Genomic DNA, 23726 nt, shown 5'->3' with positions numbered 1-23726 from the left:
TAACCACAAAGCAACAACTTAGAAACCACCTGGGATACCATAGCAACAACCTACTATAGCATGGTCTGACAGACCCCAGTATGTGCAGCTGGGATCCAACCGGTCTGAGTGCTTGGTCAGCAGCACTGGAGCACCACAGGGAACTGTTCTCTCTCCCTTCCTCTTTACCCTGTACACCACTGACTTCCAGTACAGGTCAGAACTCTGCCACCTTCAGAAATTCTCTGATGACTCTGTGGTAGTCGGATGCATCAGGGATGATGAGGATGGAGAATACAGGGACCTGGTTAACAGCTTTGTCGTGTGGAGTGAGAGGAATCACCTGATTCTCAATGTGGCCAAGACCAAGGAAATGGTGGTGGACTTCAGGAGGAAGAGGACCATGACCGGTCCCATTACCATCACGGGTCAGGATGTGGAGCGGGTAGACACCTATAAATACCTGGGTGTCCTCCTGGACAGCAGACTGGACTGGAAGGCCAACACAGAGGCTGTGTACAGGAAGGGGATGAGCAGACTCTACTTTCTGAGGAAGCTCAGGTCCTTTAATGTGTGCAGCAATATGCTGGAGACCTTCTACCAGTCTGTTGTTGCTAGTGCTGTCTTTTTTGCTGCAATCTGCTGGGGAGGCAGCATCAGGAGTGGAGATGCCAGAAAGCTCAACAAACTGATCAGGAAAGCTGGATCAGTCCTGGGCTGCTCTCTGGAAGGCTTTGAGGTGGTTGTAGAAAGGAGGACTCTGAGCAAACTCACTGCCATTCTGGAGAACACTTCCCACCCCCTCCATGATCTACTGGTCAAGCAGCGGAGCACTTTCAGTAACAGGCTCCTTCAGCTCCGCAGCAGTAAGGAACGGTACAGGAGATCGTTTCTCCCAACAGCGATCCCGCTGTACAACGCCTCGTCACTGTGCCGGGACATTATTGTGCACTGAGTGTACTAATAGAACAGTCCCGCTGTTTCTCAATCGGACACTTTTTCTGTTCATCAGTATGTACTGCCACACAGCTCTGTCATCTGCACTGCCACTTTAAACTCTATACTGTAATGATACCCCAGGATGCCTTACATCACTACATTATATTAATGTAGTTACTGTTACTGCACTGTTACATTACACATAATTCATTCTGTATATTACATTATATTAATGTAATTATTACTGCACTACAATCACTTTTACACTTTTACGCTTTTATGCCTCTATCATGCTGCTCTCTTGTTTGATTTTGCTGCTGTAAAAACTGACTTTCCCTGTGGGATAAATAAAGTGATCTATCTATCTATCTATCTATCTATAACAGTCTCACCCTAGTGCCCAGGAAGCAACAGCCTAGGAACCACCTAGGAAACAAACAGCAACCAAATGTTTTACCGCAGCAATCACCTAGCAACAGCCTAGCAACTGCACAGCAAAAACCTAGCAACTACCAGGAATATCATAGAAATCAATACTTAAGTGAAAAAAAAAAGTTACTATAGTGATACTTGGCATACCATAGCAACCACTAACCTTAGCAAAAACACTTTCAGCCTAGTAGCCACATAACTTAGAAACCACCTGGGATATCGTAGCAACAACTTACTATAGGAAAAACAGTCTTACCCAAGTGCCCAGGTAGCAACAGCCTGGCAACCATCTGGAATACTGTAGCAACCAAAGGTTTTATTGCAGTGATCACCTAGCAACTGCATAGCAACAACCTAGCCACCATCAACGATATCATAGCAAGTCCTTACCTTAGCCAAAAAAACTGTCTTACCCTAGTATCCATGTAGCAACAGCCTGGCAACCATCTGGGATACCATAGCAACCAAAGGTTTTATCGCAGTAATCACCTAGCAACTGCATAGCAACCACATAGCAACAACCAGGAATATCAACCTAGCAACAGCTAGGAAGAGGGAACCACTTGAGTTGTGCAACGATCAGGAAATGCACTTCTTTAGTTACGTAGTTACGTCCAGATCTCACCATCACATCCGTTTGCGTTGTTACTGTGTCCAAAATAACGGAAACACAATTCATCTGAAAAATGTTTCCAAACTTTTGAAGGCTAGTCACTCCTCAGAAATCACTTAATCCTGAAAAATGAGAAATAATTGAGAACAAAGTATTGATTACATCTGAGTATTATCTGGGTATTTGTATTTGTACTTGTAATTGTAATTGTAATTGTAGTTGAGTACACAGAGCTGGTGTGAGTACTTACCAAGAGCCGAAAAGCCCAGAGAGTTGTAATGTGTAATGTGAATATTAATATATTTATAACAAATTACAAAAAGTACAATTATCAAAAATACTTAAATACTCAAATATTGAGATCCTGTGGAACTGCGGGAGGGGGGGTGATGGTGCAGGGGGGGGTACATTCAGCATCTATCAGCACTGAAGCACACTGCTAGTGGAGTGGCCTCGCTACACAGCCCCTGGCAATTGGTCCACAGCGAAAACGGGGCGTGGCCTAGCGGAGTAGTAGGCGTGGCTTGTCCACTCCACCGCTTGTCTCAGTAATTACCTCCTGAGGAGCAGCAGCACACAGAGAGAGAGCGCGAGCGGCAGCAGCGGCAGCAGCAGACGAGAGGAAGCCAGACAGACGGACAGAGGGACAGAGGGACAGAGGGACACACAGAGCAACTTCTCAGGCCAAAAACAGAGGAAAAGGGGGACCCTGGCAGAGCGAGAGCAGCCGTGGATGTTGGAGAGCTTGTGAGAGCGCAGAGAGGCGCGCTGAGGAGCAGCTGAGGAGCACCTGAAACCTGTTGCTGTGGAAGCAAGGGGCTGATTCTCCTCTCCTTTGACCTTCTGAACAAGTCTTGGAGGAGTTTCACCTGCCATGTGGAGAGGAAGGAGAGGGAAGGAGCAGCAGCAGCAGGAGGTGGAGGTGGAGGTGGAGGAGGTGGAGGAACAATGAAGGAAACTGTGGCTTTACAATCCCACTTAGTCAAACCCATTAAGAGGAAATGAACTTCCAGCTTTGCTTGTTTCTTTACGGTTTGTGTGGTGAATGATCTACCATTCAGCTCCAAGGAGAGGAGAGTCCATGCATGGACCCCCCCCTCACCCTAGCACCACCACCACCACCACCCCTTCTTTCCTGTAAGGTATGTGAAGAACCTCATTGCTCTGTTTATTTTGTGAGTAAGAAGGACGTCTAACTGACCGTCTAACCGGCCGCCCCTTTCCTTTTTGTCCCTTTTTTCATTTCCAGCCCTGTGCCCAGTTTAGACTCCGGGTGTGTGTGAAACAAACTCTCCCCTGGTCTGGAATGAGACTCTGCTATGATTTACGACGCTGTGGACTGTGGACATGCTGCTGGAGCAGTTACCGTTTCCTTTGGGGATTTCTACTTTCCGACGAGTGGCTGTAAATTCAGAGAACTGAGAAAGCACTCAAGCTTCAACGTTTGACGTTCCACTTTTCCTTTTTCTCGTTTGTGACTGAGTTCAGTTCGCCCGAGCCTTCCCCTACCCCTTCCCCTTTCCTCCGATGGCTACCTTGAGGAAGGCGCCTCCGGCCTCGGGTCTGGGCTTTGGGCTCCTCGCTCTGCTGCTCTCCCACCTGCCTCGACCCACCTCGGCAGCCTCCAAGGACATCGTGTGCGAGCCCATCACTGTGCCCATGTGCAAAGGCATCGGATACAACCTCACCTACATGCCCAACCAGTTCAACCACGATACGCAGGAGGAGGTGGGCCTGGAGGTGCACCAGTTCTGGCCCCTGGTCCGGATCCGTTGCTCCCCGGACCTGCTCTTCTTCCTCTGCAGCATGTACACCCCCATCTGCCTGCCGGACTACAAGAAGCCCCTGCCTCCTTGCCGCTCGGTCTGCGAGCGGGCCAAGAGGGGCTGCTCTCCTCTCATGATCCAGTATGGCTTCGAGTGGCCCGAACGCATGAGCTGCGAGCAGCTCCCCGTGCTGGGCGACCCGGACCGGCTCTGCATGGACCAGAACAGCAGCGAAGCCACCACGCTGTCTCCGTCCTTCCCCAAACCCACGCCCAGGGGATCATCCAGGCACCGGGCCACATCCAAGTCGGCTGCGCCCCAGAAATGTGACCGCGAGTGCCGCTGCAGAGAACCTTTGGTTCCCATCAAGAAGGAATCCCATCCGCTCTACAACCGGGTGCAAACGGGCTCCCTGCCCAACTGTGCCCTTCCATGCCACCAGCCCTACTTCTCCCAGGACGAGCGCGCCTTCACGGCGTTCTGGATCGGCCTGTGGTCCGTGCTGTGCTTCGTGTCCACCCTCACCACTGTAGCCACTTTCCTCATCGACATGGAGCGCTTCAAGTACCCAGAGAGGCCCATCATCTTCCTGGCCGCCTGCTACCTCTTCGTGTCGCTGGGATACATCGTGAGGCTGCTTGCAGGCCATGAGAAGGTGGCCTGCGGCGGGTCAGGAGACCAGCGGCACATCCTGTATGACACGACTGGCCCGGCGCTCTGCACGCTGGTGTTTTTGCTCATCTACTTCTTTGGGATGGCTAGCTCCATCTGGTGGGTCGTCCTCTCTTTCACGTGGTTCCTGGCTGCTGGCATGAAGTGGGGCAACGAGGCAATTGCTGGCTACTCCCAGTATTTCCACTTGGCAGCCTGGCTGGTCCCTAGTGTCAAATCCATTGCTGTCTTGGCCCTCAGCTCTGTCGATGGTGACCCTGTGGCTGGCATTTGCTACGTAGGCAACCAGAGTCTGGAAAGCCTGCGGGGCTTCGTGTTGGCCCCACTGGTCGTCTACCTCTTCTCGGGTTCCCTCTTCCTGCTGGCCGGATTTGTGTCACTCTTCCGCATCCGCAGCGTCATCAAGCAGGGCGGCACCAAAACGGACAAGCTGGAGAAGCTGATGATCCGCATCGGCCTCTTCACCGTGCTGTACACGGTTCCCGCCACCATCGTGGTGGCATGCCTGGTGTACGAGCAGCACTACCGGCCCGAGTGGGACCGGGCACTCGGCTGCTCCTGCGCCTCCGAGCGCCAGCAGCAGGGCTTGGGGCCTGACTATGCTGTCTTCATGCTCAAGTACTTCATGTATCTAGTGGTGGGCATCACCTCCGGGGTCTGGATATGGTCGGGGAAGACGCTGGAGTCGTGGCGAAGGTTCGTGGCACGGTGCTTCCCTTGCAGGGCCAGGAAGCCACCCGCCTCTGCGTCCTCCATGTACAGCGAGGCCAGCACAGCACTGACTGCCCGAGCTGGGTCTGCCCCGCCAGGGTCCTACCACAAACCAGCTCCTCCGTCACACGTCTGAAGGACTAGAAACCAAGTGAACTGCGACCTTTTTAAAAAATTGGACGAGAACTTTGGTCCGGTCCATCATCTCCACCTGCACGCTTTAGGAGACCGATGGACGAAGGTGTACCATGAAGGATCTTTACAGACTACTGGTGGTTTTCCGTTTCCTGAGCTGCGAAGTTCTTCTGTTCTGCGGATCTTGCATGTGGATAAAGTACGGAGGAGTGTGTGAAGGGCATGGAAAGGAAAACGATCAAGCAATTTTCTGGAAAAGCAAGAAATCATGCTGGACTTATGGTCTGTAGCATCGGAAGCAAAAGAAAAGAAGAAGAAGGCCAAAAAAAAAGCGAGGCAGACATTTCGGAAGCCACGTTAAATTTTCGGGATTAAACAAACGACGGCCTGCTTCCCGGGCCGCCGTTCCCGTGGACCGAGCTGTGGAAGCATTTTATTTATTTGTGTATTGCTGTAAATATTTGCTCTTTTTAGACCATCAGGGAATGCCCCGGCTGGTGTGTTTGGGACTGTATAATGGGAACCAGAGCTGGGCTAATCCGAGGAGACCCAGACGTTGTTTAGTTTTAAATGCCACATCCCAGTCGTCTAATTTCAAAGTGTCTTTTGCTGGTAAAAGACAAGTGTGTGTGTTTAAATTTCCTTTTACCCGCTGTGTATTCGTGAGAGAAGAATTTATAAACACATTTTATTGATTGATGGAGGAGAAGGAGGGGGGGATGTGTGGTTAAAAAAATAAAATAAAATAAAAAATCCTGACAGTCGATTAGTACCAGTCAAAACATTAGGCCTGGTTGAGTCGGATATTCGGGTTTCGTTAAGACGAAGTGATTCAATCAGCGCTGGGAAGCTGGGAACCGCATTTCTTATAGGACTAATCAACATTAGGTAAATAAACATCTTACCCACAGCCTTTCCCCTAGAGTTCCACTGTAGCATTGACTAAAAACACCTGGCCAAGTTATTGATGGTCTAACAGACAGCAGTCCCTAGTTGGACACTGAGCTTGACTCCCCCCAGTGGTCATTTATGTTTAGGTCTGGCCTTTCCCTTCATATATATATTTTTTTGTGAGCTGGACTCCAAAACCTTATTCCGGTGTTATTTAAAACCTCAGCTGGACAACAGTCTCTACTTCCAGTGGTTCCTCCCACCAGCCTATTAGCATCATGTCAAATCGGACTGCAAAACGGCTTCAGATTTTGCCATGTTTTTTTTTGTTGTTTTTTCCCCCCCGAAGTTTTCTGTCTGGTTTCTGATCATGTCCTTGGTCAGTTCTCCTGTTAATTGTCTGTCTGAGCCTGTCTTTCGTGGGAATCTGACACTTTTTTAACATTTCTGATCCAACTTGACGAGTCTGTCTGATCTCAAGCAGCTGTAGATTTCTAGAAATGTCTGTCCAGGCAGGTCTAGCATCCCTGAGCTGATCAGAGGTGGCAAATTCAGGATTCTCCAAAGACCTGAACAGCTCCACTGCTGGCCTCTTGGTTTCCAGACCTGAATTTTGCCACCTTTTGAATCTAATCTAAACTGTTCCAACAACACGGAAGGAATTCTCAACGAATGTCTAAGGTTAACCTAAGAATCCCTGTAGTTTGGTGTCTCTCTGTCACGGTGTACATACTTGTTTTTGGCCTGTTCCTGTGTAAATCCTGTACTGGACGTCTGAACTGCAGATTTGTATGTAAATACTTCTTTTTTTTTTTTCTCTTCTAAAGAAAATGTCAAAATTCAGTGCTGAGATTTTTAAAGAGATTCTTAGATATTTATGAAAAATGAGTGTCTTGTTCATTTCTCTTATTTGTAGAGAATAAAACTGTGGAGAAATCTGTGAACATGCTGGTGGATTCTGGATTTATTGGAAGTGTTTTTAATTTTTTCGCAGAGAAACGCAACCCAACCCAACGTCACTTACAACTTACAGCGGTTGCTGGAGCTTGTTTAGATGTTCAGACACCAACCACTGAGAGTTCCACCCCGGTGGTTCGGCCTACACTCCTAAAAAAAAAAATCAACTTATTAATTCTGGTTCCACGAAGAACCATGTTTGTAATAGAGCTGGTGTGAAGAACCCATACATTGTTAAAGAACCGATTCATCAAGTCTTTAAAAGCTTCTATTACAAGCCTGGTTCTTCTATGGTACTGCTTCTTTACACACACACAACGTGTCTAGTGCCTGTAGAGAAGAAGTACTGTCACTGGAATTGGACTCTCTGGAGCAGATCAACATGAATCTATTGACACCATGCTGCCTAATAATGCCAGGTTTGGGCAAGTAGAGGGGGTATAAAGGCCCCCAGCATTGAGGAGCTGTGGAGCAGTGGAAGAACTGTGTTCTCTGGAATGATGGTGGATGGTGGAGCTCCATCCAGTACTTGCTGGATGCTGAGGTGAGATGCTGATCACCCAACGAGGATTTGATTGAATGCAAAAAATCTACCAGTAAGCCCTCTTCCTTAGACAATAGAGACGGTCACTCCAAGGAGTGGTGTCCCAATACTTTTCTATAAATGTTATATAAACTACAGCCAATGTTCCAGTCCAGGAACATCATCAGGTACCAGGTACAATCTCCAGAGGTGAGTAGAGTGACCTTAAGCTGTATGGAAGCAGCAAAGGTAACGTTCCCTAAACAACTCGTGTAGAAGCCCTCAGAGAAGAACAGGTCCTCAGAAACCTGAAGGTGCAACTTAAAAGAACTGCAGAGGAAGGTTTTGGTTGGTTAAAATAAATAAATTAAGTCAAAATCAGATCTGTGACCAATCGCAAAGTGATTGGCAGCTTGTTACTGGCGAGCCCGGGGGATTTTACCGTGCCGCTACCCACCCCTGTAGATTTCTTTAATTTCAGACTGCATGAAACTCACAGTATTTACACTGCAGCTGCACACCAAGTGACCACCAGTGTGAAACGATCAAGACTTCCTCTTACTGGAATTACACAGCCCCGTCACAAGTCCCGACTGATCGCTCATGCATGGGTCATATGGCAGCTCTAATAACCTCAGACGGGAAAGCGGCGGTTTTCCATGATTAGTGTTTATTTAAAATACTTCATCTGCAATTGAATTCAATTAAAAACTGACGTTTCACAGCTAGTAGCCTACATAGTAAGCAAAAAAACAAAGAAAAAACAAAAAAGAAACGGAACCATTCAGTCAGTTTTTGTTTCTATGTAGACAGGTCATTTTGCATTGGTTTGGGTTGGGAGTTCTCGTAGAGGACGGGGCGAGGCGGGACAGGATGGGACGGGACCGGTGAAAAGTCTCTACCGGAGGACAAGAGGGGAAGAGAGTCCGAGGGGGATTTCATGATGCTTCACAGGGCTTCACCATATTTAGGATCTCGGGGGATCTAGGAGAGTACAGCGTTGGACCTGCGGATGCCCACCAGGTTGTCCGCGCTGAGGGATCTTCTCATGGCGGCCCTGCTCAGGTCTTTATACTTATCCTCACACAGTCTGGAGATGGCCTGCAGCAGAAACGACAACAATTAGACTGGCTACCGACTTCATGAGTGTCTTTCTAGTCTTCTCTTATCCAAAGCAAGTGTAGGTCTAAAAGCTTTAGCTACCCCTGCTTCAACTGATCTACATGAAACGAGGGATGTGGGCATAGACCTGGCTTGCAATGACTCACCTCGAGTTTCTGAGCTCGCTCGTTGCTCAGAGGCTCCAGGGGGAAGCTGAGGTTGTTGTCGTCGGCCAGCGAGCGCAGGTCAAAGTAATACTTGGCGTAGACGCTGGCCGGCACGTTGATGTTGAACTGCAGCAGCTCCAGAAAGTGCCTCTCCATCTCGTTCCTGATGGGAGAAGAAGCGAGAGTCAGCAGGGCAGCACTGCTTTCGGAGGTTCACCACATAAAAAAATACTGGTTGAGCGAATCTTCTCTTCTCTTCTCAAACACCTGGTGGGGAGCGCCTGCTCCAGTCAGGTAAGGATTACACCAGTGCCTGAGAGATCCTGCAAAGTAAGTGGTTTCCGAGATGCTCGCCATGGACAATGGACGTAATACGGTACCGGGCGAAGGTTGGAAACATCTCGGAAACTGCCAACTTCGTGGGATGTCTTGGAGCCGGCGTAGTGAAGGTGTACAGAGAATGGACCTCTTGCCTATGTAGTGCTTCCCAATGGCACAACACTAATACCAGAGGGGTAGGCGGACTCGGGCCAGTGATACAGAGCAACCGACGCTCCACAGTGGATCAGCTAACCTCTATAATGACCACCTTCCATCACCCTAATACAGTCAGCCCATACCACGAGATCTCGCTGGCGTCATCTGAGCCAAGGGAGGGTGGAGGGTGGTATTGGGATATGACCGGGTGTAATCCCTACCTGGCAGGACTGACGCTGTTATTAAGGCAAGAGAACATGTATCCAAGTACAAGTGAAAAACACTATGCATGTAGGTGGACATAGGACACGGGACAGCCTCTGACGTCCTTTCAAAAATGCCACCATTACAGAGATCCCACCGTATGATCTTCCCTCCTGATCCCTGAACCAAACCCGGCCACGAGCGCAACATTAGCAGGCGCTTCTATGGAGGAGAAATCCAGGGAACCAGCATCTCTCCTCGTCTTCTCTCCAGCTCATCACCCGGGCGCTCTCATCTCGTCACTTCTGAGAGACGGCGGCGAGCCGGTCTCCGTGGAGACCGCGGCCCGGATGCTTCAGGAAAGAGAAGACACACAAGGGCGGCGTAGGTAGTGCGGAGAGAGGTGTGTGTGTGTGTGTGGGGGGGGGGGGGGGGGGGGTGTACTGGTCGCCAGGGGCAACAAATGGAGTGGGCGAGAGCCGGGGCCATTATGTTGGGGTGCTGAGAGCACTTGAGGCCAGCCAGCCCAGAGGCGGACAAAGACGGCTTCAATGGAGGGGATGAAAATAGACCTGTGAGAGCATGGGGCTGGGAGAGGAGAGGAGAAAAGGGACACGGCCTCGCAAAAACACACACACACACACACACACACACACACACACACACACACACAGGTAGCGCTACAGAAAGAGAGAACAGCGAATGCAGGTAAATGGACAGTATATGTACAGAGCATCAGTGCATCATTTGCTCAGGTACTGCCAGCAGAGCCAGCAGGGCTGCCTGTAAATGATCCTGAATCTGCCGGCTGGGAGATGACTGATACACCTGCACTGGCAGAGAAATGAAGGGATGCTGGTAGGAGAGTGAGTGCTACGTGCATCAGGATCAATAAACAGCCTAAATCAGCTTAGTGGTGGGTGACCCGGCAATATTATGATGAGCTCATGTTTCTGAGCTACTCTGGTTCTTCAGGATGTTAAAGAAGTCTGTGGGCATGTTTTTTTTTAATTCATTAATTTAGTTCATTTAATCAATTAATTAATAATTAATGTGCATGCCCCCTCCTCTCCTCCCCCAGCGGACATGACAACACAAGCACTCACAGGAGACGCATCAACATGAAGGGGGGGTGCTCAAAGGGTCCAAATTATACATACAATCACTTCCAGGATTCATTTAGTGGTGCTGGAAATGTCTTTTACCTGCTAACTGTCTTCCAGTGATCATGATAAGCTACATAAAAATGGGCCGATTGACTGGACTCACTGGAATGACCAACACGCAGTAAAATGGGATAGTCCAATGAGCTCAGTGCAGATCTGAGAAGAGAAGGATGATCAGGAAGTCAGGAATGTCTCTTGGAGCCATTTTCTAAACACTTGCAGTCTCCAAGGGAGTTGGGAGGTGTAGCCATAGCCTAGGAGGACATCGGTGGTCAGGAACGGCTCAAGAACCACCAAATCACAGGCCTGCAATTAACGAAAGGCAGGAGGAATATCTTTTGAAGCCATTTCCAGATCAGCAGTTCAAACGATGTACAAGCTATTGAAAGAAGACCCGAATGGTCACCCTTAGCTGAGAGGCAACTGGTTCAGATGGTCAGGAACAAGCCAAGAACCACAACGGTACATGCCTGCTGGGGCTCTAATGGGTCTAATGCACTGCCAGTGCTCTGGCATTGGGGTCGCTAGGTCCAATCCCAAGCCATGCGATGTTGCCATCAGCGGCCGGAGTCCGAGTCAGAGAGCACAATTGGCCACGCTTAAGCGCTGCGGGCCGGGACACGCATCTGTTGGCTGGTTAGCTGGTCCTGGGGCGTTTCCGGCAGTTTGAGAAGAGGTGATGGCGTTAGAAGCATTGCTGGTGCTTGGAGGAGCTACAAACGTAGTAGGGGCAGTACCAAATTTACCAAATTTATTAAAAATGTCTTTAATCGTTTAAATATAATCATCTTAAGGTCAGTTTTAAGCCGATTTTACAGCCAACAAGCACTTTTTCACTAATTCCAGGGTCATGAACCTGACTATGGACCACAGCAATGCCACAAAAAGAGCTCAGCTGCTTGGATTTAGGGATGCACAGCATGTGAAACCAGTGCACTGGGTCTATCCGAAAATACTGTGATGGTTGAGGTGTCTTCATGTCCTGCGATGCTACTCTGCCACACAGAGAGAGAGAGAGACTTGGCAGAGGTCTTTGAAGATCTGGGCATGGTTACAATGAGCATGGCGACAACACATGGTCGTACTGTTCACGTTGTGTCCGAACCTTCACACACACACACACAAACACACACACACACTCACATGTCCTCCACAGTGATGTCTTTGAGGATCTGGCAATAGTCCACGTTCCAGACCGCCTGGTCATCCCACACTTTCGAAGCTAGCAAGATGGCTCCCAGCACGATCCTCTTCCAGTTACACGGGCAGATGTCCATCTCGGCGTACGTCAGCAGCCGCTCCAAATACACCTGCAGCAGAGAGGGAGAAGCTTCAGCTTCAAGCTGTTCAGCTCTGCATCCCAGTCACACACTGGAACTAGAGGAAGCTGCAGGTGGGAACGGCATCACTCATTAGCACAATTATCAGAACTAAAGGCCGAGATAAAGGTAGTCCTTTGGGTCAGCTCAAGCTGGTGGCGGTGAAGGATGGCTTGTATTGAGCCAACCTTTAAGGCTCAGATTATGACAATCTACTGCCCTCTAGTGGGGCATCATGGTCGAGCATCAGGATGGTTCAGTATTGCACACGAGAACCCTGTGATGCTGATATACACTATATGTCCAAATATTTGTGGACACCCCGTGTTCAGCTACTTTACGTTGCACCCATTGCTGACACAGACGTGCAAATGCAAGTACACAGCTTGTCTAGTTCCTGTAGAGACGTACTGCCAATAGAATAGGGCTCTCTGGAGCAAGGCCCTTAAAAAGGGGGGACGGGACATTTCCTGGACTGCTTTTATTGGATGGGTTAAAGGCGGAGGTCAAGTCCATCAGTGTCCAACGCAAATGGTGACGATGGTCATCTTGTCCTGCCTTTATTACAGAACTGGAATTTATACAATTATCAGGCACTAGAAATAAGAAAAGGTGTGTTGTGCAGGTGCTACGGTCCTCTTACCAGCGTGACGATGGCACACTCCGCGGTGAGCTGAGCGGCGCTGAACAGCGTCCGGACGAACCGGTAGATGAGCTTGTGTTCGGGGTCCGTGCGCGAGTAGTCGTCGGGAACCTGCTCCCTCTGCAAACGGCAACATTAAACACGGGTCAGAAGCGCCGACACTGCGTCTTCATTACTGATCAGTTTCCTGAACTTGGCTCTGGGCAGCTGAGAGCAGCTGTCCGCAGCTGTCCGCTCGGGGTTGGCAGGGACGCGGGAGGCAGAGCGGGGAAACATTACACCAAGGCTTTGATTACGGGTCAACCAGACCGAGCTGAACTGAACAGAGCTGCAACCGTATAGATCTGAATGGAAGCAGGTTTCCAACAGGTCACTTGTGTTTCTTTCAGCTCCCAAGAGTTTGACATTTTCTTGGGATTCGGGCGTCTCCTAATTTTGCACACATAGTGACCGTGTTGAAATCGGCGAGTCGTGGTTCCCTCCCCTCCCCATGTTGGCGAATGTTCACCCAGACTCTGGGCAGTAAAGAGACCAGAGGCAGAAGCAGACTTATTGCTTATTGCGCATTTGGTGACCCCACCACACCCTTCACTGAGATTCCTGGAACGCCTTTGTTGAGCTTACAGCGCAGCCTAGAGGACCAGAAGCAGAGCAGATTTCCCCCCTGGAGTCCAGTATCTATCTCTGCTGCTGCTGCTGCTGCTGCTGCTGCTGAACGAACCAAACCAAACCGAACCTTCTACGGTCCAGTTTATCTCCCGGGCTGCTGCTGAAGGAGAGTCAACATGCAGCGGTCGAGGCTAAATAGATCATAAATCGCTTTAAATGGTATGAGGACCGGGTCCAGACCAGAGAATAAATCTGGCGAGAGTGCAGGCTGAAAACTAGCTCGTCTAACTGCTCTAACATTAGTTGGCTAGCTGACGGCTTATTAGATCACACAGGCGGGCCATTTTGGGCTGACCTCAGATATCCTGAAAAAAAAAAAAAATACTACCAACAGCACAACACCACATTATACAGAATACTGCGACTGGCTCGGTCCGTATAAACAGAAAGGTCCTGCAGACGCTATCTTCCAGCCAAGACTGTCGATCACGTCATTCCTAAGTCTTCTGTGGATTTTGAGGGATGGCGGGTCGAGCCGAGCCATACTTGAAGCCTGAAGGGTTCTTGGTGTGGATCGGCTTTTGACCATCGCCATCAAGTACGGAGGGGCAGTTCTCTGATGCAGGCAGCAGCTACAGGAAGCCAGTGAAGAGAGAACGCAGCAGTGGAGTGACATGGCTGAATTTAGGAACATTGAAGACGACCCGGCCCGTGCCGCTGCATTCTGGATCAGTTGCAGGGGCCTGATGGTGCGCAGAGGGAGACCAGCCAGAAGAGTGTTAGCTGCTGGAATTTCCAGACACTTTTGAGAGATGATGCTCGGTCCATGCTTTCTACAGTCACTGTTTGAAATAATGACTTTGAGAAAATTAAAAACATTTGAGAAAACAAACAGCCATTATTTTAAATGTTTTCTTTAAAAAAGGATTAAAATGCAGAAATCTGACCTAGAAGGATGTTTTCCTTCATCTAACTGGTGGAAATTAGCTTACGTATCCCAATCGGGATCTTTTCAAATGACAACATGCAGCGCAAATATCTACATACGTTTAGAGAGAACACCAGAACATCAGAGACACAGTGAAGCTCTCTGATGGGAAAAAGCTTGAAAATCAGTCTAAAGCTCTGAGAGACTAAAAGAGGCGTGACAAATTGAGCGAAACTGGAGCAAATTGGAGAAAATGAAGTCCGCTCTCAGAATGGTCAGATGATTTCTGCGTTCAGGTGGACAACAGCTCAGCGTCAGGCACGGCGGGGGCAGTTTCTGGCATGGAAACCTCAGAAATAACCTAAACTAGCAGCTTGGAGAGATGAAATAAACCGCAGACGAAATAAACCATCGGCCAGTCCGCCTGCAGACCACCTGTAAACACAGAGACGGACTGAACGGTCACTTACAGACAGGGGATGCTTCTTCTCGTCGAAGATGTCCAGTGATCTGTCTGAATCCCTGAGAAAGAAACGAGTCACACATTAATAATTTAATGTCTGGTGCTTGAACTACAAGCATACCGTGTTTTTCTTTTTAAAAGGGTAAAAGGAGCAGACATGGTAACATACCTGTTTTTAATGTGGTAATATATTGCTAGTGTAACACTGGAGGAAAGAAAAAACAAGAAGAGCAACATCAGTACAGAGGTTTTACATCACTGTGTTCAATAAAATAAGGACGTCCCGATCCGATCATGTGACTCTAGCATTTTTAATTGATCAGAGATTGACTTAAGGTGCCGATCCCTGGGTTTGCTGTAGCAGAGCACCATCTGGCGCCCTCTAGGCTCCATTAACTGACATGACGAGCTTCTCACTTTTTGAAAGCTCATCTGAGCTTCATATGAACTGGTAAGAGCGCTGACGCCACCAGTTAGCTTCTAATGCTATCTCTCCATTCCACCTTAAATAGCCCAGCAGTTACAGCGTGCGCATTTCAGCAGCAAAGCGGAGCTGCTGTGTTATTTAAGGTGGAACGGAAAGTTCGGGGAAGAGGAAAACTGAGCGTGGCCGTAAACGTGGCGCAGCAACAGCAGACTGCTTCCAGAGCGGTCAAGCTCTGTAAATGCTACAATAACAGCTCAAATGCACATTAGGTGGTAGACTGTAAGTGTGCAGACCAAATCACAGGCTACCGTAACGTAATAAACAGTTGCACCTACATCGATTTCTTCCCAGTTCCTCCTCAGGCGGCTAGTTCTGGGAAGGTGCTGTGGCCAGATGAGCAGAATACTAGTCTTGTTCATCTGAAAACCAAGCCGGTTTGTTCCGTTTACCGATAAAGTGACCGCCGGCAGCAACGGCTGTGTGCCAAGATAGCTCAGAACTTCGTGGGCAGCACCTTGCCGCAGTATAATGACCCGGAACGGACTGCCGAAACTGCTCGAACAAGCAACTACCTCAGCGCCAGCAGTGGACTGTTCTCGACTGCCCAAATCAATCGGCCAGGCCGAAGTCTGAGGAGCGTGCAGTGTGTTCTCTCACTGAAGAAGACAAGAGCAAAGAAGCAAGAACCAAACACGGCTTCGGGCCTGACAAGGCCTCTCCAGAGAAGACAGCCAAACATCTGGATGACCAATTGATTTGATCTGACCTGGTTCAGTTAATTATGCTGTCTGGAAACGGGGACGGGGTCGAAAAACAGCTGCATTTCCAGCATAATTCCGCAGATTGTACACCAATTTCATCGACATTCAAAAATGTGGGCATTTCCAAAAAAGGAGGGGATAAAATTCAGTGTTTTTAAAAAATGATAATAAAAAAATAAATAAAAAAATAAAAATTTGTTTCTAAACTTAAAGCTCAAAGAGTGGTGGGGACAAAAATCAGACATTTCTAAAGGTGTCAGGGAATGAATAAATATGAAAAAATGAATAAATAAATCAAAACTTGTTATAAAAACTTGGGACAAAACTGACATTCAAAGAGCGGTTGGGGACAAAGCTCAAGACATTTAAACAGAGTGGAAGGGACAAAAAGTGGCAGTGAAAAATAAGTTTCAAAAAGGAACAATAAATAAGTAAAAACTTGGGGTCTTGCTGTTATTACGCACGATCCTGGGCAGTGACGTGGCTGATGTGGGCGGTGCTTTGCCGCCTGGGACGCACCGAGACGCTTTGGTGATCAACGCGGTCACATGAGTGTCTGACCACCTTCGAATGCGGTTCGAGTGGTAGGATTACGATGCACCCGTTCACACCAGTACTTTGTGCTGCCCACTACTGCCTGGACCACTCCGGGTGCAATTACACTGACGCCGGCCTAATGCAGATATCAGCCGGATACTCAAGATACGCAACCCAGTCCGGTAGAGGACCTCCTTACCAGTCCCACTTACCATTTGATTGTGCTCTTTAGGTTCGGCTGGCTGACTGTACTGTCGTCGATGAATATCGTCGAGCATGAACTGTATTTTTTGGAGAGGGGACCAGGAGAGACCTGACGGAGGAAAAATAAACACAATCACTCAGCAGACGAGCAGAGGGTCGCCCATGCATCACTTCACGTGTACTGGAAGTGCAGTCGCTGGACTTACGTGATTTATATGATTGCTTTTCCTCTTATCCCGTACTGAAAGAAGGAGGAGACAGATGTTTAGACTCTCGTGTAGATTAACGGCACTATATTCTGTGTATGGCAAATGTAAAGCACATCGTCGCTGACCAATGAAAAACATGTATTACTGAGCACTGAGTGGACTAAGGCGTTGTCACCATGATCAGAGGATCGCTGGTTCAAATCCCGGTCATCTGTATTTTTACGGCAAGATTAAATACGAGTTTGAAGTCCAAATTGGGGAAAAATTTTGGGGGGAAATCGGATTTAAAAAAAAAACAATACTAAAAAAAATAAATAATAATAATAATACTTATTTATTTATATAAATTACATTTAAATAAATAATTATTAAATATATAAATATATAAATAAAACACGTATCGCCAAAAATGATGTTACCTTTGAATGGAAGACAATTTCAATTAACTTCTTATTATAGGAAATTAGAGTATTTCTATTGGTCCATTCATCCCGAATTATATACACAGCGTAAAGGAGCAGCTACAGGGTTCAACCAATGAAGAAAGCAAAATAAATAAATAAATGGAGATATACATGTTTTTCAATGTACAGCAGCGATCTGTTAAAATTATATTATTTAAAATTTAGATTATATTATTCAAATTCATTCTGTTCCCTGGTAAATGCACATATAACAAAGGAGAGTCTAAACAGGGGAAATAAATGAAATAAATATAAATAAATATAATATATTCATCATGTGATGACTGTATGAAGGCCTTCCTAGTTCTCCAAGTTGCAGCTCACCATCTGTCTGTGACTTGCTGAGGAAGATGGTGCTCGCACGGGCGTGATCTGAAGGGTTGGACTCTAAAGCTAAATCTGAAAAAGAAGAAGAAGAAGAAGAAGAAGAAGAAAATATCATGAATAAGAAGCCTTCACTTCGTTTAGGAAAGCGGAGCAGTTCGTAGTACACCAAATTTAAATCACACAAAAAAACCCAACAATCATTTAAGTCATGTCACGCTGGGCACAATGAGCTCATTGTGTGGCACCAGACGAGAACACAGTACCCTCACACTCCCCACGGCCCTCCTATTCCCGCATGCCAACTGGGGGAGGGGGGGGGTTGGCGTGGATAGTGTTCACGCCACCCTGGACAAGCCACAAAAAGTGCAAAAAAAGGAGCGTGCACAGACGTAAGGGATGGACTGTGAACGAGAGACTTAACCGAGCAGCAAAAACACCCTTAACTAGTAATGATGTGCTGGAAATAACAGGCAGACAACAAGGGCATCCTGTCCGAGCCTCCAGGAGGCACCGTCAATCACCGGACCGGAGAATTACTACAGCATTCCAGCCCAGCCGCTTTCAGCCCCGTCTCTCTGCAGACCCAGTTCATAACGAAGGAGATTAAGGCTGCGTTCTGGCCGTGTGCTTAACCTTGCGAGACAAGGATGAGGGAGGGGTGAATAAAAAGGAAAGTACGCTGAGAATTCAGACATTCCGAACAGCGTCCCGGACAAACATCATTTAAAAGACATTTCAACAACAGTGTTGGGGACAAAAAGTGACAGGAAAATAATAATAAGTAAAACAAAACCATTTAAAACTTCAATAGACAGTTCAAAGAGCGGTGGGGACAAAATCAAACATTTCAAAAAGTAGGCATTTCCAAAAAAGGAGGGGACAAAATTCAGGCATTTAAAAAAGTGGCAGGGACATAAAGTGACAGGGAAAAATAATAATAAGAAATTAATAAATACACAAAAACTTGTTTCTAACGCTTGTGACAAAAATAAAAGACAGGATGACAGGAACAAAGCGACGGGGACAAAAATCCAGACAGTTCAAAGAGCGACGGGGACAAAAATCCAGACAGTTCAAAGAGCGGCGCAGACAAAAATAAGACATTTCGAAAAGCGACGGGGACAAAAATCAGACATTTCGAAAAGCGACGGGGACAAAAAATCAGACATTTCGAAAAGTGATGGGGACAAAAATCTAGACAGTTCAAAGAGTGTCAGGGACAAAAATCTAGACAGTTCAAAGAGCGTCAGGGACAAAAAGTGACAGGGAAAACTATAATAAAAAATGAATAAATAAATCAAAACTCGGGACAAAGCCCAAGTCATTTCAAAGAGCGGCGCGGACAAAAATCAAGACAGTTCAAAGAGTGACGGGGACAAAAATCTAGACAGTTCAAAGAGCGTCAGGGACAAAAAGTGACAGGGAACTGTAATAATAATAATAATAATAATAATAAAAAATAAATAAAAACTCGGGACAAAGCCCAAGTCATTTCAAAGCGCGGTGGGGACATAAAAACCAAACATTTAAAAGACGGTGGGGACATGTTCTGGCACAGATCTAGTGGAGAAAGGCCGGCGTATCTCGCCACATGCTTGGGCGGGGCTGTAAAATCCTGGCAACTCAGCTTCTCAGTGAAGCCAGGGCTGGTAATGCAGCGGCGACGAACTGCAGCCAAAGTTATGCTGGGTTGTACAGTAAATCCACGGCAGGCGGTCGCTTGACCCGCATAGCCATGCTATTTGAGCTGCCCGACTGGCAGAAGATGGGTGCAGGTGCTAGCGGGACATTTATGACAGAGGGGATCTTGTGTCCACTGCTTCTAGGAGAATAACAGCGCTGTCCGAGGAGCGGTCGATACATGCTTACAGACACGCTCCTATAAACCTGGGCTGCAGATCCAGGAGCGTTTCAGTTTTGGCTAGTTCTGCTGTCCAGCAGAGACAGATTTACACCCCTCTAGCTGGAGCTCAATTCACTGTTGGATTGGCAAATAGGGACTGGAGAGCAGTAGGATGGAGGTGAGGGTGCCACTTCATGGTACACCTACGTCCCGCCATCGTCATCTACATGCGTCCTATACGTGAAATTGATTGGCGTGTCTGATATCGGCTTGTTGTCAAGTCAGCGGGTCGCCCTTCCCAGACACATTAATTGGGCTCCACAATTTTACCAGATTACTGCATCACTGCCAGCAGAACCAGCCCAACCATGGGAATTGGATCCAGACTGAGACCACCCAGACATGGTGCCAATAGGTCCATGATGTTCCATGATCTCCTCCAGAGTGTCCTGTTCTACGGGCAGGGCTTCAGTACTAAAGGGACTAGACAAGCACAACTTAAAGTAGTTAGAAGAGGCGTCCACAAACTTTTGGCCACAGAGCGTGCAACCTTAAACGTCTCGCGTTTCTGGTGCAGATGTCCGCAGAGCAACCTTATGCCTAAGCTGTACTCGGCACAGGCTGCCGCCCATTCAGACGGCACCTTCGGGTCAATCTTTGCCAGCAGCTGAGCGTGCTAAGCCTGGAGCGACATGCTGCCGTGTCAAAAATAACCCGCGGGGGTGGGGCAAGGCGCTTTCGCCGAAAAGACAAGCCTGGTCCAACCTAGACCCTTTAAATCTGATCTGTTAGCTGGGTCTGATTTTATGATGGAGGTCAAGACGTCAAGAAATTATAGAATTGTGATCATAAAGATGCTGATGATGATGCCATCTTCAGTCAGTAAACCACCTCTGATTAGACCTCCCTAGTCCAATTCCATTGAGATGCCTGCATAATTAAGGGGCGTTAAGACGTAATTAGACTAAGCCAGACGTCTGAACCTCCCAAAGCTCAGGACGGCACGGGTGGGATCAACTGGTGGGTTTGGATTTGAAAAACTGGTGGAGTTCCCCTGTAAAACAACCTAGCTGCCCGTTTCAGCTGATCCTCTGAGAGAGGGGAGGGCAGCAGGAGTACAGCTGTCCCACCTTCAATGGAATGCCTCAAATAGCACAGATATTTGGAAGCCTCCGCTGGCCCACTGTGCATTCCCATTCCCGTTCCTCTCTCGTCTGGAAAAACTCAAGGGAGCAGCCTGGAATGTCCTCGTCGGGTCCGAAATGTGCTAGCACAGGATGCTACATCTGGGTTGGTTTTCCCTGGGGTGGCGAGGGTGGAGCAGACAGCAGTAAAGTCTCCTAACAGCCCCAGAGGGACATACCTACCCCTCAAACGAGAGGGGGCCTGACCTCGACCGGCGGTTTGTGGCATCCACACCTCACCTTCAATGCTTTTCCAGCGTTGGCTGTTACTCTGAAGAACTCCCCTTCAGTAACCGAAGAACGGCAGCGGAGTCCTCAAGGGTAACCCGAAACGCAAGATGAGGAGCTCAGGAAACTGGATAAGAGTGTTTGTGTAGGTGCTTCTTGGGGGTGAGGGAGACGCCAAAGGTTCACCATGGCCACCATGCCCAGTAAGACTCCCACCATGGCCACCATGCCCAATAAGACTCCCACCATGGCCACCATGCCCAGTGAGACTCCCACCATGGCCACCATGCCCAGTGAGACTCCCACCATGGCCACCATGCCCAGTGAGACTCCCACCATGGTCACCATGCCCAGTGAGACTCCCACCATGGTCACCATGCCCAGTGAGACTCCCACCATGCCCAGTGAGACTCCCACCATGCCCAGTGAGACTCCCACCATGGCCACCATGCCCAGTGAGACTCCCACCATGGCCACCATGCCCAGTGAGACTCCCACCATGGTCACCATGCCCAGTGAGATTCCCACCATGCCCAGTGAGACTCCCACCATGGCCACCATGCCCAGTGAGACTCCCACCATGGTCACCATGCCCAGTGAGACTCCCACCATGCCCAATAAGATTCCCACCATGGTCACCATGCCCAGTGAGACTCCCACCATGGCCACCATGCCCAGTGAGACTCCCACCATGGCCACCATGCCCAGTGAGACTCCCACCATGGTCACCATGCCCAGTGAGACTCCCACCATGGCCACCATGCCCAGTGAGACTCCCACCATGGCCACCATGCCCAGTGAGACTCCCACCATGGTCACCATGCCCAGTGAGACTCCCACCATGGCCACCATGCCCAGTGAGACTCCCACCATGGTCACCATGCCCAGTGAGACTCCCACCATGGTCACCATGCCCAATAAGATTCCCACCATGGCCACCATGCCCAGTGAGACTCCCACCATGCCCAATAAGATTCCCACCATGGTCACCATGCCCAGTGAGACTCCCACCATGGCCACCATGCCCAGTGAGACTCCCACCATGGTCACCATGCCCAGTGAGACTCCCACCATGCCCAATAAGATTCCCACCATGGTCACCATGCCCAGTGAGACTCCCACCATGGCCACCATGCCCAATGAGACTCCCACCATGGTCACCATGCCCAGTGAGACTCCCACCATGGTCACCATGCCCAGTGAGACTCCCACCATGCCCAATAAGATTCCCACCATGGTCACCATGCCCAGTGAGACTCCCACCATGGCCACCATGCCCACTGAGACTCCCACCATGCCCACTGAGACTCCCACCATGGTCACCATGCTCAATGCCAAGCATCTACTAGAGTAGCATCAAGCCCATCCCAAGGAGGAGCATACTTGGTGGCTGGACTGGCGTTGGTGATCCAGCACTACCAACCATCCACCATCTCACTGATGCTGCTGTGGCTGAATGCAATCAAATCCTCACATTCTCCTTCCTACAGTATTTAAATCAAACCCTAATCCAGCCCACCTGACCTGACCTGACCTGGCCTAAACTCATGCCTGCCTTCAGGAGTCCCCGGCTGACTGACTGACTGACTGGTAGATGGAACCTGCAGCAGCAGCAGGAGGAGGAGGAGGAGGAGGAGGAGGAAGAGGGGGAGTACTGGAGACCACCAGTGTGGACCATTCCTCCAGTGCGTGTGTAGATGTGAATACCCACCGTCTGGCAGCTCGCGGTCACTGATGTGCTGCAGGTATGGTCCAGTGTCGTCGCTCAAGTCTGTGTTTATTTGGTAGTCCTCCAAGCGATCTGCCTGCCGTGGGAGCTTCGGGCTCCCGCTGGGAGACACGCAGCACGATACTGTATTGCCCATGACACCCTGCTCCCAAAACCGTCCTCTGAAATGAGCACCGGGAGGAGAGACACCGCCGCTGCCGCCGCCGCTGCTGCTTCCCTCACTGGGACATCAGAGCGGGGCTGGAGGGGGGCCGCGTCCGGTGAATGAAACCAAGCGGCGGGCTAGCTAGAACACCAGAGAGACGGGCACCATCCAGCTAGCTAGCACCAAGGAGTCGCATTCCAGTCTATTTGAGGCGGTGCTCTCATTTAGACACGGCCGAGGAGAGCTGCTCTAAATAAGCTGGGCTGACCGACCGGCTGGCCGCTAACGCTAGCTCCCTTTAGCTAACTCTAGCTAACACGACTTTCAGCGCTTGTAGCCCAAAACTCTCCGTTTCTGTTCGCTCCAAGGAGTCGTTTCGTCCTAAAAGTTCTGCAAAAACACTGTCAGGACTCTACCCAAGTTAGCTAGCTACACATCCACCATCTTTTTCGAGACTGTCCACCCATATCCCAGCTCCCCCTCCACTCCCCTCCACTCCCCGTGTCCTCACGAAGCTAACGCCGCTAGCCGAGCCGGACGCATTACCGCATTACTGTCCCGGAGCAGCGGAATTAGCTATCTAGCTTCTTAGCCCAGCTAAGCCGTCTTTCGGAGCACCGGCGTCCTCTAACCGCGGCCCGGCTTTGACAGAGTCCCGGGTCCAGAAAGGCGGACAGGCGGTTCCGAGCATCCGTGCAGCTCGAAGCCTTTTGCCGCCGCGCCGCCTCTGCTGAACCTGAGTCGGTATCGACCAGCCACCCGGCGCCCAGGCCGAGGCCCACCACCAGCGGAGACTCGCTATTCCCGCTCCCCCTCTGAATGAATAAACTCCCGCCGGAAGAACCGGGATTAAAAGATCCCGATCCGTCTTTATTCCCCGTTAAACTTCCCCGTCTTCCCGAGGCTCGCCGTTATCCCCTCCTCCTCTGCTACTACACCGGCCACTAGAGCTACTCGTCTATTCCCACGGACG

The 23726-nt window shown here is 49.2% G+C and overlaps 2 protein-coding genes across 2 annotated transcripts; one reads left to right on the top strand and one right to left on the bottom strand.

The window, feature by feature from the left end:
* Nucleotides 1–2529: 2529 nt before the first annotated feature.
* On the top strand, nt 2530–7062 carry fzd5 (frizzled class receptor 5). The gene is made up of 2 exons (XM_072686610.1): nt 2530–3105; nt 3213–7062. The coding sequence occupies exon 2, from the start codon at nt 3491–3493 to the stop codon at nt 5246–5248; it is 1758 nt and encodes a 585-aa protein (XP_072542711.1). The 5' UTR covers nt 2530–3105; nt 3213–3490; the 3' UTR covers nt 5249–7062.
* A 1208-nt stretch (nt 7063–8270) lies between these two features.
* Nucleotides 8271–23726, bottom strand: ccnyl1 (cyclin Y-like 1). The gene is made up of 10 exons (XM_072686609.1): nt 22591–23726; nt 17622–17696; nt 16831–16865; nt 16633–16733; nt 14865–14900; nt 14703–14754; nt 12696–12815; nt 11877–12043; nt 8887–9049; nt 8271–8719 (listed from the first exon to the last, which is right to left on the bottom strand). Exons 1-10 carry the CDS (start codon nt 22742–22744, stop codon nt 8603–8605), a joined length of 1020 nt encoding a protein of 339 aa, XP_072542710.1. The 5' UTR covers nt 22745–23726; the 3' UTR covers nt 8271–8602.

This window comes from Salminus brasiliensis, chromosome 8 (assembly GCF_030463535.1).
Source record: "Salminus brasiliensis chromosome 8, fSalBra1.hap2, whole genome shotgun sequence".
NCBI classification, from domain to species: Eukaryota; Metazoa; Chordata; class Actinopteri; order Characiformes; family Bryconidae; genus Salminus; species Salminus brasiliensis.
The sequence above is the reverse complement of the archived record's forward strand: the minus strand, read 5'-3'. Positions and strand labels throughout refer to the sequence as shown.